This window comes from Homarus americanus, unplaced genomic scaffold, assembly GCF_018991925.1.
Source record: "Homarus americanus isolate GMGI-L3 unplaced genomic scaffold, GMGI_Hamer_2.0 scaffold4856, whole genome shotgun sequence".
Classification (NCBI taxonomy): domain Eukaryota; kingdom Metazoa; phylum Arthropoda; class Malacostraca; order Decapoda; family Nephropidae; genus Homarus; species Homarus americanus.
Window position 1 is genome coordinate 173 of NW_024714418.1, and position 13476 is coordinate 13648.

The 13476-nt window shown below is 52.0% G+C and overlaps 1 protein-coding gene across 1 annotated transcript; it reads right to left on the reverse strand.

The window, feature by feature from the left end:
• Window positions 1-1409: 1409 nt before the first annotated feature.
• Window positions 1410-5602, reverse strand: LOC121878734 (vegetative cell wall protein gp1-like; the record flags this gene model as incomplete). Its single annotated transcript, XM_042385089.1, has 2 exons — window positions 5464-5602; window positions 1410-2541 (listed from the first exon to the last, which is right to left on the reverse strand). Coding segments are annotated over exons 1-2 (1271 nt in total), but the record flags the coding sequence as incomplete, so codon positions are not given.
• Window positions 5603-13476: the final 7874 nt, after the last annotated feature.

Consider the following 13476-nt stretch of genomic DNA (forward strand, 5'->3'; position numbering starts at 1 on the left):
ATGCACCATAAATTTGTGGCCCTTTTTGTTGTTGTGTTCATCATAATTTAGCTCACGATATAAATTAGTGTGTATAAGAGAGAGAGAGAGAGAGAGAGAGAGAGAGAGAGAGAAGACAATTTTACTCTTGGCCTGCAATGCTTAAGTCACTGGTGCAATTGGACTCATCCTTAGGGGCTCCAGCTGATGGGGACCCTAAGTTAGGGGACCCAATCTCAAGGCCCCAAAGCTTAAATAGTCCCTAATCCCAATCTCTTTATGGTAAAGATTAGACTACAACTGCTTGAGGCCTTGCAGGAGGATTAGCTTATCTGACCAGGGTCTATGTGAATGGGGTCTACTGGGGGTATTTCTCTCTACCTTCATTTCTTTCTCATTATGTATTTTTACCTATCTTTATTACCTATTTCTTTTATTTCGTTCGTCTTCCACGTTCTTTATTGTCCTCATCATCCGCCCCGCCCCGCCTGCCTCTGCCCTGCCCCCGCCTGCCCGACCTGCCTGCCCCATGTGATCCAAATATTTTAAGGTCATATATGAAGCATTGACTGGCTGTTGGAGAAAAAATACATTATATAGTCTGTTACAGGTGTGGAACAGGTGTGTTACAAGGAGGGATGATGGCAGGTGTGGTACAGGTGGCTTACAGGGAGGGATGGACAGGTGTGTAATAACAGGGAGTGATGTACAGGTGTGTTGCAGGGAGGGTGGCACAGGTGTGTTACACTACAAGCTGGCACAGGTGCTAACAGGGAGGGTTACAGGTGTGTTACAGGAGGGGGCAGTGATTGGTGGGTGGTGGGCAGCAGGGAGGGGTGATACAGGTGTGTTACAGGGAGGGGTCCAGGTGTGTTACAGGGAGGGGGTGATACAGGTGTGTTACAGGAGGGCGATACAGGTGTGTTACAGGGAGGGGTGATACAGGTGTTTACAGGGAGGGTGAACAGGTGTGTTAAGCAGGAAAGGGATATAAAAGTTAACAGGAGGGGCATGGGAGAGAGAAAGGAGCAGGAGGATGGAGCTGAAGAGTTAAATGTAGTAATACTAACATCATCAGTAGGTCAACCCCCAATCCAACCGAGACTGAACACCTTATCGCCACGACAAACCTAACCAAAACCTAACCCTAACCTAACCTAACCAAACCTAATCCAACCTAACCTATCCTAACCTAACCAAACCCAACCCAACCTAACTAAACTAAATCTAACCCAACCTAACCCAACCCAACCCAAACCCAACCCACCCAATCCCAACCTAACCTAACCCAACTCAACCCCAACCCAAATCCCAACCCAACCTAACCTAACCCAACCTGAATTTACACACTGTTCATGTGTCACATATTATACCAGATTTGCTGGAAACGGTAATGATACTTATCAAGGTAGCATGATAGCAACACCAACCTAGGGTGGCTGGGCGATGGCAGGGATGCATTCTGCGCTGTGTTAGTGGGTGAGCATGGCGTGTGTGGGCTGGGTGAGCATGGCGTGTGTGGGCTGGTGAGCATGGCGTGTGGGGCAGGTGAGCATGGCGTGTGGGGCTGGTGAGCATGGCGTGTGGGCCGGGTGAGCAGCGGTGGCTGGTGACATGGCGTGGGGCGGTGAGCAGGCGGTGGGGCCGGGTGAGCATGGCGTGTGTGGGCTGGGTGAGCATGGCGGTGGGCCAAGTGAACATGGCGTGTGTGGGCTGGGTGAGCATGGCGTGTGGGCTGGGTGAGCATGGCGTGTGGCTGGGTGAGCATGGCGGTGGGGGCAGGTGAGCACGGCGTGTGGGCAGGGTGAGCATGGCGTGTGTGGGCTGGTGAGCATGGCGTGGGCTGGGTGAGCATGGCGTGGCCGGTGAGCATGACGTGGCCGTGAGCATGGCGTGTGGGCTGGTGAGCATGGCGTGGCCGGTGAGCATGGCGTGTTGGGCCGGGTGAGCATGGCGTGGGCTGGTGAGCATGGCGTTGGGCCATGAGCATGGCGGTAATGGGTGAGCATGGCGTGGCTGGGGTGAGCATGGCGTGCAGGGGCCGGTGAGCATGGCGTGTGCTGGTGAGCATGGCGTGTGGGCCGGTGAGGGCCGGTGACATACGGGCCGGGTGAGCGGAATGGTGGAGCATGGCGTGTGTGGCTGCGTGAATGGCGTGGGCCGGGTGACATGACGGTGGGGCTGGTGAGCATGGCGGTGGGGCCGAGAGCATGGCGTGTGTGGCCCCGGGTGACATGGCGTGTTGGCTGGGTGAGCATGGCGTGGCTGGGTGGAGCATGGCGTACCGGGTGAGCATGGCGTGTGGGCTGGGTGAGCACGGCGGGCAGGGTGAGCGCACGGCGTATTGGGTGAGCATGGCGTGGGGGCCGGGTGAGCATGGCGTGGGTCGGATGAGCAAGCCGGGTGGCGGAGCATGGCGTGTGCCGGCGAGTATGGCGTGTGGGCTGGGTGAGCATGGCGTGTGGTAGCTGGATGAGCACGACGTGTGTGGGCAGGGTGAGCATGACGCGTGGCCGGGTGAGCATGACGTGTGTAGGCCGGGTGAGCAGAAGTAGAAACATACTGGATACAGGTAGATACACACAGACAGAGACGAACTAATATACAGACATTTACAGTGATACAACTGTTTCTGGGGATCATGACCTGTTTTACTACAGGAGCTCACGTGGATGATGGACGTATTGTAAACACTGGATAAAGGCCGGTGCTACAAAAAAGCAGCGGAGGTGGGTTGTGTGTGCTGCGGAGGTGTGGTGCTGCTGTATGTGTCATGGAGGTGTGGTGCTGCTGTATGTGTCATGAAGTGTGTGTGGTGCTGCTGTATGTGCCACGGAGGTGGTGCCAGGCCATGCAGGTGTGTGCTGCTGTATGTGGCGGAGGTGTTGTGCCGCTGTATGTCATGGAGGTGCTGTGCTGCTTATGTGTCATGGAGGTGGTGCTGCTGTATGTGTCATGGAGGTGTGCTGCTGTATAAGCCGCGGAGGTGGCTGCTGTATGTGTCATGGAGGTGTGGTGCTGCTGTATGTGTCATGGAGGTGTGGTGCTGCTGTATGTGCTGGGTGGAGGTGTGGTGCTGCTGTATGTGTCATGGAGGTGTGGTGCTGCTGTATGTGTCATGGAGGTGTGGTGCTGCTGCATGTGTCATGGAGGTGTGGTGCTGTATGTGTCATGGAGGTGTGGTGCTGCTGTATGTGTCATGGAGGTGTGGTGCTGCTGTATGTGTCATGGAGGTGTGGTGCTGCTGTATGTGTCATGGAGGTGTGGTGCTGCTGTATGTGTCATGGAGGTGTGGTGCTGCTGTATGTATCATGGAGGTGTGGTGCTGCTGTATGTGTCATGGAGGTGTGTTTGTGCTGCTGTATGTATCATGGAGGTAATATTGAAGGCCTGGCTGGTTTGTTTACTTAAGGTGAAAAATTGGATCACCTGAAGAACCACTCGAACACTATTTGATGGGTCATGTGGTTAGGTTAGGTTAGGTTAGGTTAATCTTGAGGTGAAATCAGCTGGGGTGGTGATTCTTCAGGTGATCCGAAAAAGGTGTCATTGATACCTTAAATAATGTTATTTTTTGTATTAAAAGTCGTGATTTCTTATACATCACACGGCTAAACTTAACTAATGCTCGAAAGATCTTCAATTCCTGTGTTTAAGTTTGTCAAAATATGTGTTAAAATATGATAAAATCTGACCATGTCATATTTAACTCGAAGAACTCTCTCTCTCCCTCTCTCCTAATCTCCGGCGGCAAGATTGCTTGGTACACTTCGCTGAGTTAACTAAGGTTAATTTGGTTAGGCGAGTAATTTTGTAGAGGTCAAGTCCTGTGGGTCAGTCTTGGTGGTAGGTTAGGTTAGGTTAGGTTAGGTCTAGTGAACCCAGTCGTAATGGTAGGTTAGGTTAGGTTAGGTTAGGTTAGGTCTAGTGAACCCAGTCGTAATGGTAGGTTAGGTTAGGTTAGGTTAGGTCTAGTGAACCCAGTCGTAATGGTTGGTTAGGTTAGGTTAGGTTAGGTCTAGTGAACCCAGTCGTAATGGTAGGTTAGGTTAGGCTAGGTCAGGTTGGGTCCAATGGGTCAGTGTAAGCAATAGGAAGATTACTGCCAGGAAAATGTAAAGTGAATCTTACTCCAAACATCCACATTGATCCACATTTTTCCACATAACAATCTACTGTGGATACCAAGTTAATTTGTTAACAAAAAATAATAGTATAATAACCAAAGATAATTCCATAAGGCTGAAGCTGGTGTCATCATGTAGAAGAAAACGTTTTACTGCACTCTGTCTTCGAGCCAGGGATGGGTTCTTATCTCTCTCTCTCCATCTATCCGATACGAGAGAAGGAGACACGGTGATATAATACGATGCAAATATATAGAGATCTATCACGTATGACCTCCTGTGTGGTGACTTATGGTGTTGTAAGCATTACCAACACAGTCCTGCACATGTGTTAGTCCTCCCATCGTACATGTCAAGTGTAATACCATGACAGCCTGGGGGAGGAGGGTGGGGTGGCCGCTGTTTTAAAGGTTCACTTGATAATGATATAGTCTGTTTACTTCACTTACTGTGTACAGGTTTGGTGTTCAGGGTGATGGAGGACGTTCACCTTACTTCTACACACACACACACACACACACACACACACACACACACACACACACACACACACACACACTGCACCAAATGAATACACAGTCCACCATGTATATCAATATTATGGAGAACCCCGTCTAGGATAGAACCTGACACCTCTGGCCCACTTGGGAACTATATTCAGAGGAGCTGCCACCTGGTGTCGGCTGGTGGTGGAGTGGTAGAGCCTCCCACTCTAATATTTTCAAATATAATCCATGTTCTTTTCTCGTTGATAATACCAGTATCCTGCCACGATATAGATGGCCAGGCTGCATCTGATCTTATTCTTCTCATTCAGCAGCTGGTGGATTACTCCACCACCCTGACTGGATGCTGGTCCACCCAAGGGTTGTTCCACCATCATTCAGCAGCTGGTGGGTTACTCCACCACCCTGACTGGATGCTGGTCCACCCAAGGGTTGTTCCTCCACCATTCAGCAGCTGGTGTACCCACCCACGATGCGTCCACCGGTTGCCCACCCCACACCAACCCCCACCCCCACCACCACCCACCACACACCACCATTCCACCACATTCAGCAGTTGGTGGACTCCACCACTCGGCTGGATCACCAAACCCAAACCCACCACACTCCACCCAAGGGTTGTTCCACCATCATTCAGCAGCTGGTGGGTTACTCCACCACTCCCTGCCAGGATGCTGGTCCACCCAAGGGTTGTTCCACCATCATTCAGCAGCTGGTGGGGTTACTCCACCACCTGGCAGGATGCTGGTCCACCCAAGGGTTGTTCCACCATCATTCAGCAGCTGGTGGGTTACTCCACCACCCTGCCCCACCCAACCACCACCCCACCACGGATGCCCCCAGTTGTTCACCATCATCGGTGTATCCACCACCCGGCAGATGCGTCCACCCAAGGCCACATTCAGCAGCGGGGTTACCCCGCGATGCTGGTCCACCCGTTGCGCTGGAGCGGTCCACCCGGTTGTCCACATTCAGCAGCTGGTGGGCCATTACCCTGGCAGGATGCTGGTCCACCCAAGGGTTGTTCCACCATCATTAACTAATGGTAGCGAGGCCTTGGTGTATATAACTGGTGTGTTGCTATATAGGCATAAGAACATAAGAATGGAGGAAACTACAGTTGGCCTATTGTTCCATATTATGCAGTCCCGTTTACACCCAACCCCTATCGCTCATATATCCATCCAACCTATGTTTGATGCTGTCCAGCGTATTCGAGTTAATGATGATGTTTGGTAACTTGTTCCGCTCATCCACTACTCTATTTACAAACCAATTTTTTACCTATCTCGCGCCTAAATCTAAATTTGTCTAAATTAAAACCATTGTTACGAGTTCGCTCCTGGTTGGATAGTTTGAGCACCTTTGTTATATCACCTTTGTTTAGCCCTGACTTCCATTTATACACCTCGATCATATCGCCCTCACTTACGTCTCTCGAGGAGTACAAATTCAGATGCTTTAACCTGTCTCTGTACCTCGAGGTTCCTAATGCCCGGGATTAGTCTTGTCATTCTCCTCTGAATTCTTTCTGGGGATCCTATATCCATTCTGTAGTATGGTGACCAGAACTGAGCGGTAATCCAAGTGAGGTCTCACAAGCGCAAGATATAGTTTTAGGATGACCTCGCTAGTCTTGTAACTAACACTTTTGTATGAACCAAGTACTTTGTTAGCCTTGTTTCGAGCAAATACACATTGTTGACTTGGTATAAGATTCTACTATCATTACTCTAAATCTTTCTCACATTCGAATTCTCTATAACATCGTTGTTCATCTGATATCTGGTTTCTCATTTTACATCTTTAAATAGCACTTACTTCATTACTGAATTGCATCAGTTTCAGACCATTCGAAAAACTTGTCTAGATCGTCTGTGGAGTTTTGCGGAATCCTCGTCATTATAATTACACTCCCTATTTTAGTGTCATCAGCAAATTTACTTATGTTGCTGTCTACGCCGATATCTATGTCATTTATGTATATAATAAATAATAATGGTCCAAGTACTAAGCATTGCGGTACTCCACTAGTGACGTTACTCCAATTGAATTTAGTGCCGTAAATGCTATTGCTATTTCCTGCCCTGTAACCACACACTAATCCCTTTAAGAATATCTCCAATTCCATTAGCCTCCACTTCATATTTTAGCTATTGATAATAGATTTGTCAGACATAAACGCTTACCTGTGAAGCCATGTTGGGAATCATTGATCAACTTGTGCTTCTCCAGGTGATTTCGAATAGAGTTTGAAATTATTGCTCACAGAAATTTGTCTACAACTGATGTTAATTCTAATTGAGTAGTATAGAGGATAGTGATTCATTCTTCTTGAAAAATCGGTATCACATCTGCCATCTCCAGATTCTGGTACTACAATCTGTTTTTAAGGACATGTTAAACAACTTTGCTAAGGGCATACTAAGCTCTTCCTTACATTCCTTTAATACTCTGGCAAATATCTCATCGGGGCCTGGTGACTTATAAGGCTTTAGTTTGTCTATTTGCTTACTAACATTGTTACTAGTCACTACTATCTCGCTTAATTTATTTTCTTCACTATCCTTGTATTGGGTCGGTGCCTCGGGTATCATGTTTAAATTTTCGGTGGTGAAAACCTGAAAAACATTTATTCAGATTATTGCTCATTTCTCCGTCGTTATCAGTTAGCTCGCTGGTATCTGACTGTATTGGTCCAATCTTTTCTCATGTTTTAGTTTGGTACATTTGGTAGAATCCCTTGGGGTTTGACTTCACCTCGCTTGCTACCTTCAGTTCATTATTCCTCTTTGCTTTTCTTATCTCGGTCTTAACCCCACCGGCCAATACCTTATAATAATCTCAGAGGTAAACTTCACCACAATTTTTTCTTCTACCTATAGCCTTCCTTTGTCCAATAATATTCTTTAGATAATTATTTATCCATTTAGGTTCATTGTTGTTTGATCTGGGTTTTCTGTATGGTATGTTCTGACTTTGTACATTAAGTAACTCATTATTTAAATTGTTGTGGAACTCGGCAACCTCATACACACACACACACACACACACACACACGTTGAGACACAACAGCACTTCCTGCCACCCTGGCGGACAGTTCCCTTCGATATCACAATACCGACATATCCACCTAAAAAATTACTTATACAAAGCATTTATCTCCAACACACTGCCAAATTGAGAGCTCTTGAACACATACACACTCTACAGACTGATGATAATATCACACAGACCATCTACACTGATGGATCTTCAACACCGCCTGTGGAGGGCTGGAAGTGCTATTGTTTGACTCAACCTGACGGTAATATAATTGAGAAAGGAGGTAGAATTAACAACTGGGCATCCACTCTACAAACTGAATTAGCCACACTCACAGCTATTAAATTCATTGAAACCACTGTTACGACAGTCTCATCATCACTGACTCTCTATCCTCACTACTTGCCCTTGGCACCCTTAATCTAAGTTGTCACGCTCTTGTCTCCTGAAGCCAGACACAAATATGCGTGCCTTGTTGACCGGGGTGTCAGGGTCAACTGTTGTGGATCCCTCTCACATAGGCCTCAAAAAACATAACAGAGTTGATGCCCTATCAAATTCACGTCTAACAAAGACACCGTTGAATACAATTTGGTCTGTCAAAAGAACCATTAAAACTCTAATTAGAAAGAACTTATTGATGAATTTGACGCAAGTAACAAGTAAACAGGCACTAGTCGATCCATAGGTTACTATGATGAGATGTATCATGAAACATGTATATGGAGCAAGTAACAAGATCACTAGATTACAAGATGTTGTGACCGCAGATTAAGGTTAGGATATAAGTACCTTTGCGGTATGTTCTCAAGCAGATGTAAACAAACTAAATGTAAAGTGTGTGGACAGACATATGGCCACACACTTGAACACTACATCTCGACTGTGTGAAGATAGAACCTCTAGGACAGGTCCAAGCACACTTTGTAGAAATGGCACAACACTTCATCTCTAATGGCAAGATAGCCGACATATTAAGATCATATCCACTTTTTTACACTTAGTAACTATATCAATTGCCACGTATAGGACCAAACACACAATGTGCTTGAATACCTCTCACGCAAATGTGAACAACAAAGTGTGAGGGCAGACATATTGCCTTACTCTGCTCTACTCACGCAGTTTTTTTTAATTACAGGATTAGCCCACCCGAGCACAGGTCACTGACCCACATCAGGGCCTGGGGGGCGAAAATGTAATAATAATAAATAATAATAATAATAATACTAATAATAATAATAATAATAATAATAATAATAATAATAATTATAATATAATAATAATAATAATAATACTAATAATAATAATAATAATATTAATAATAATAATAATTAGTTCATAGTAAACAAAATTTCTAATTAAAATATTAAATAAAATAATAAAACTATTACAACACTGAAATAATGATAAAAATAAAGAACACAAAGAAATACAAAATGAAAAAATCGTATTGAGAAACGATATACAGTATGTATGTTGTGTTGTGTTGTGTTGGTGTCGTGTCGTCGTGTCGTGTCGTGTCGTCGTCGTATGTGTCGTGTCGTGTCGTGTCGTGTCGTGTGTCGTGTCGTGTCGTGTCGTCTGTGTCGTGTGTCGTGTCGTGTTGTGTTGTCAATAGTAAGAGAAAAACTGAGACAATATGTGTAAAATATGCAGAAAGACACACACATATGGGCAGCAGGGCTAACATAGACAACACACAGGCGAAGGCACACACATATATAACAAATAATGTATTAAACACTGTGTAGTATATAATATTTTACTTTGTAAATGCATTGGTTTTTGACAGATGAGTATGGTATAGTAAATTAAAGGCAAATACTAAATTACCACACACACACACACACACACTGGACTATCAAGAACAGACCAGCGATATGGAAATGGCGACATGTGAGGGGAGGGATGCGAGCTAAAGCCACACACACAGATGTTTGCATGGGGAGGAACAAGCTGACTGTTTTACTCACGGAGAAGAGGCTAATACCTGAACCACGGTGTGAGAGAAGGATGTTAGGTTTGACATGAACCATGGGTGAGAGAGAGGTTAGGTCTCTGACACTACTGAACATATTTGTGTGAGGAGAGAGATGGGTTCCTGACACTACTGAAATATTTGTGTGAGGAGAGAGAGTTGCCTGACACATTTCTTTTACCAGAATGGACATTGACATACTTGTTTATTTTGGCCTACCACTAACTTCCCAGCTGGTTTAGGATACTTACCATCAGGTGAAATAAGTCAGGTGAGGGGGCATTTCAGATGACTAAAATATTGTGTGAAGGCAGTATTTGATGCACATATCAACGTGTTTCAGACGTCAAGACATACGTAAGAGAATGGCCGAATAACAGACGGCTGATAATGGGTGAGGAATGGAAGCGTTTTACTACCTGGATGGACAAAAAGGCTTAAAACATGACGGAGAGAGCTTGACAAGGCCTGAGTCAGTGAGCCTGGGGGTGGGTGAGGGCGGGCTATGAGGGCGAGGTGAGGGCGGGGCATGGCAGATGAGGAGAGGTGGGGGTGGGTGATGGGCATGGCGGAGGGCGACGGTGAACGGGTGGAATGGGTGAAGCAGGCGGAGGCTGGGGCACGGTGATGGAGCAGGCGGGAGGGTGGGCGAGGCGGGGGCATGGGAGTATGGGTGTGGGGAGGGTGGAGGAGGGCGGGTGTGGTGGGGGTGAGGGAGGGGGTGTGGAGGGTGAGGGCGGGTCTGGTGGTGAGAGCAGGGGTGTGGTGGTGGTGAGGGCGGGGGGTGTGGTGGCGGGGAGTGGCTGGAGGCGTGGTGGTGGTGAGGGCGGGGTGGTGGTGATGGCGGGTGTGGTGGTGGTGATGCGGGTGGTGGTAGAGGGCGGGTGTGGTGGTGGTGAGGGCGGTGTGGTGGTGGTGAGCGCGGTGGTGGTGGTGATGGCGGGTGTGGTGGTGGTGAGGGCGGGGTGTGGTGGCAGAGGGCGGGGGTGTGGTGATGGTGTGGTGGCAGGAGGGCGGGGTGGTGAGGGCGGGTGTGGCGGATGGCAAGGTGGTGTGGTGGGGGTGTGGTGATGACGGGGGTGGTGACGCGGGGGTGTGGTACGTGAGGTGGGGCGTTGTGGTGGCGGAGGTGTGGCGTGGTGATTTACGGGGTGGTGACGGCGGGGTGTTGGTGGGAGGAGGGCGGGTGTGGTGATGGCGGGGTGTGGTGATGGCGGGGGGTTTGTGAGGGCGGAGGTGGGTGAGGCGGGGTGGTGACGGCGGTGGTGATGGCGGGTGTTGTGGTGGTGAGTGGCGTGGTGCGGGTGAGGTGTGGTGGTTAGAGTGGCGGGGGTGTAAGATGGGTGCTGGTGGTGGTGAGGGCGGGGTGTGGTGATGGCGGGCGTGGTGGTTAAGGAGGGCGGGGGTGTGGTGATGGCGGGGGTGTGGTGGTTTGCAGGGCGGGGGTGTGGAGGAGGGGGCGTGGTGATGGCGGGGCAAGTTGTGGGTGGTGGATGGCGGGTTTGAGGTGGCGGAGGGCGGGGGTGTGGTGAGGCGGGGCGTGGTGATTATGGGGCGTGTGGTGGCTTGGTGGAGGGCGGGCGTGGTGAGGGTGGGGTGTGGCGGACGATGGGTGTTGTGGCGGCGAGGATGGGGTGGCGACGATGGGTGTTGGTGGTGGGGAGGGCGGGGCGTGGCTGATGGCGGGCGTGGTGACCGGTGATGGCGGGGTGTTGTGGCTGGAGGGCGGGGTGTGGTGATGGCGGGGGTGGTGATGGGCGGGGTGCTGGTGGCGGTGGAGATGGTGACGCGGGGGCGTCAGGGGTGAGGGCGGGGTGTGGTGAGCATGGGGGTGGAGGAGGGGGTGTGGTGATGGCGGGGTGTTGTGGTTGCAGAGGGCGGGGTGTGGTGACGGCGTGTGGGTGGTGACGGCGGGGGTGGTGGTCAGGAGTGTGATGCGCGGTGATGGCGGGTGGTGACGGCGGGGTGTGGTGGTCAGAAGGCGGTTGTGGTGATGGCGAAAGCCAGGCGGCAGGAGAGGGCAAGCTGGTGCGGCAGATGGCTGGGCAAGGTGACGGCGAACCGGGGCGGCAGATGGCGCTGGTGGCGGAGATGGCGAAGTGTGGTGCAAATTGCGGCGTGGCATCGTGATGGCTAAAGGCCAGGAGGCTAGGTGCGTAAGCCGATACGGGGTGCGTGACGATACGGGGCAAGCTGGTTGTGGAGGAGTGCATGGGTGCGGCGATAAGCCAGCAGGTGGCGGGGGTAACAGGCGGTGATGGCTGGGGGTGGGACGGATGGCGGTTGTGGCGGTGAGGGCGGGGGCGTTGTGGTGAGGGATGGGCGGCCTGGCGTGGCGGAGTGGCGGGAGTGGCGTGACGGGCGTCTGAGGTGGCGGAGGAGCAAGTGGTGATGGCGGTGGCGGCGGGGGTGTGGCGTGGTGGTGATGGCGGGTGTGGCGGTGAGCATGGGCGCTGGTGGTGGAAGAGGGCGGCGGTGATACGGAAATGGTGGCGGCGATGGGGTGTGGTGGCGGAAGGAGGCGGGCGTGGCACGTGAAGGATGCGTCAGGCCGTGATGCACGGGGCGTGCGGCGGAGATGGCGGGCAACAGAAAGTATGATGGATGCGGGCGATGCATGCAAGTGCGGCGGCGGTGATGGAAGTGGTACTGGTGAGTGGAAGGTTGTATATGGCGATCTGGCGGGGGCGTTGTGGTGGTGATGGGCGGGGGGTCAGGTGGTGGAGGGCGGGGCGTTGTGGCGGTGATGCGTGATGTTGTGGTGGTGAGGGCGGGGCAAGCCTGGCGGTGAGTGGGCGGGGTGGTGGTGAGAGGGCGAGGCGCTGGTGGGTGGCAGATGATGCAGGGCTGGGGTGGTGAAGGGCGGGTGGTGGTGGTGGAGGGCGTGGTGGTCAAGATGGGCGGCTGCGCGTGGTGTAGGGGGTGCTGGTGGCGGTGATGGCGGGGCCAGGTGGCGTGGAGGGCGGGGTGCGGTGGCGGTGGAGGCGGGTGTGGCACGGTGGAGGGCGGGCAACAGGTGGCGATGGCGGGCGTCAGGTATGGGGAGGGCGGGGCGTGGTGGCGGTGAGGATGGGCGTGTGGCTCGTGATGGCTGGGCCAGGCGGTGATGGGCGGGGCGTGCAACTGGTGAGGTACGGGGTGTCAGGCGGCGATGGCGGAAAGGGCTGGTGGCGGCGAGTGGCGGGGGTGTGGCGGTGGAGAGGACGGGGCGTGGTGGCTGAGGAGTGGGCGGGGCGTTGTGGCAGTGAGGGCGGGGCGTGGTGGTGATGGCGGGGGTGTGGTGGTGATGATGGCGGGGTGTGGTGGCCGGAGGGCGGGGTGTGGTGGAGGGGCGGGTGTGGTGACGGCGGGGGTGTGGTGGCTGTGAGTGGCGGTGTGGTGAGGCGGGGTGTGGTGATAGAGGGGGTGTGGGTGGTGAACGGGGTGTGGTGATGGCGGGGGTGATGGTGTGGTACAGAGGGCGGGGGTGGTGTGGTGGTGGAGGGCGGGGCGTGGTGATGGCGGGGTGTGGCGATTACGGGGGTGCTGTGGTGGGTGAGGGCGGTGGTGACGGCGGGGTGGTGACGGAGGGGGTGGGTATTGCGGGATGGGCGGGGGGTGGTGGCAGGAGGAGGGTGGCGACCACGGTGGTGACGGCGGGGTGTCAGGCGGCGGAGGATGCAAAGTGCGGCGATTAACGGTGGCTGGTGGAGTGGGCGGAAGTGGTGATGGCGGGCGCTGTGGTGAAAGAGGCTGGGGCGTGGTGATTTACAAGGCGTGGTGGCTGAGTGATGGGCGGGGGAGTGGGCGATGACGGGGGTGTGGTGGCTGTTGTGGAGGGGGTGTGGAGTGGCTGGGG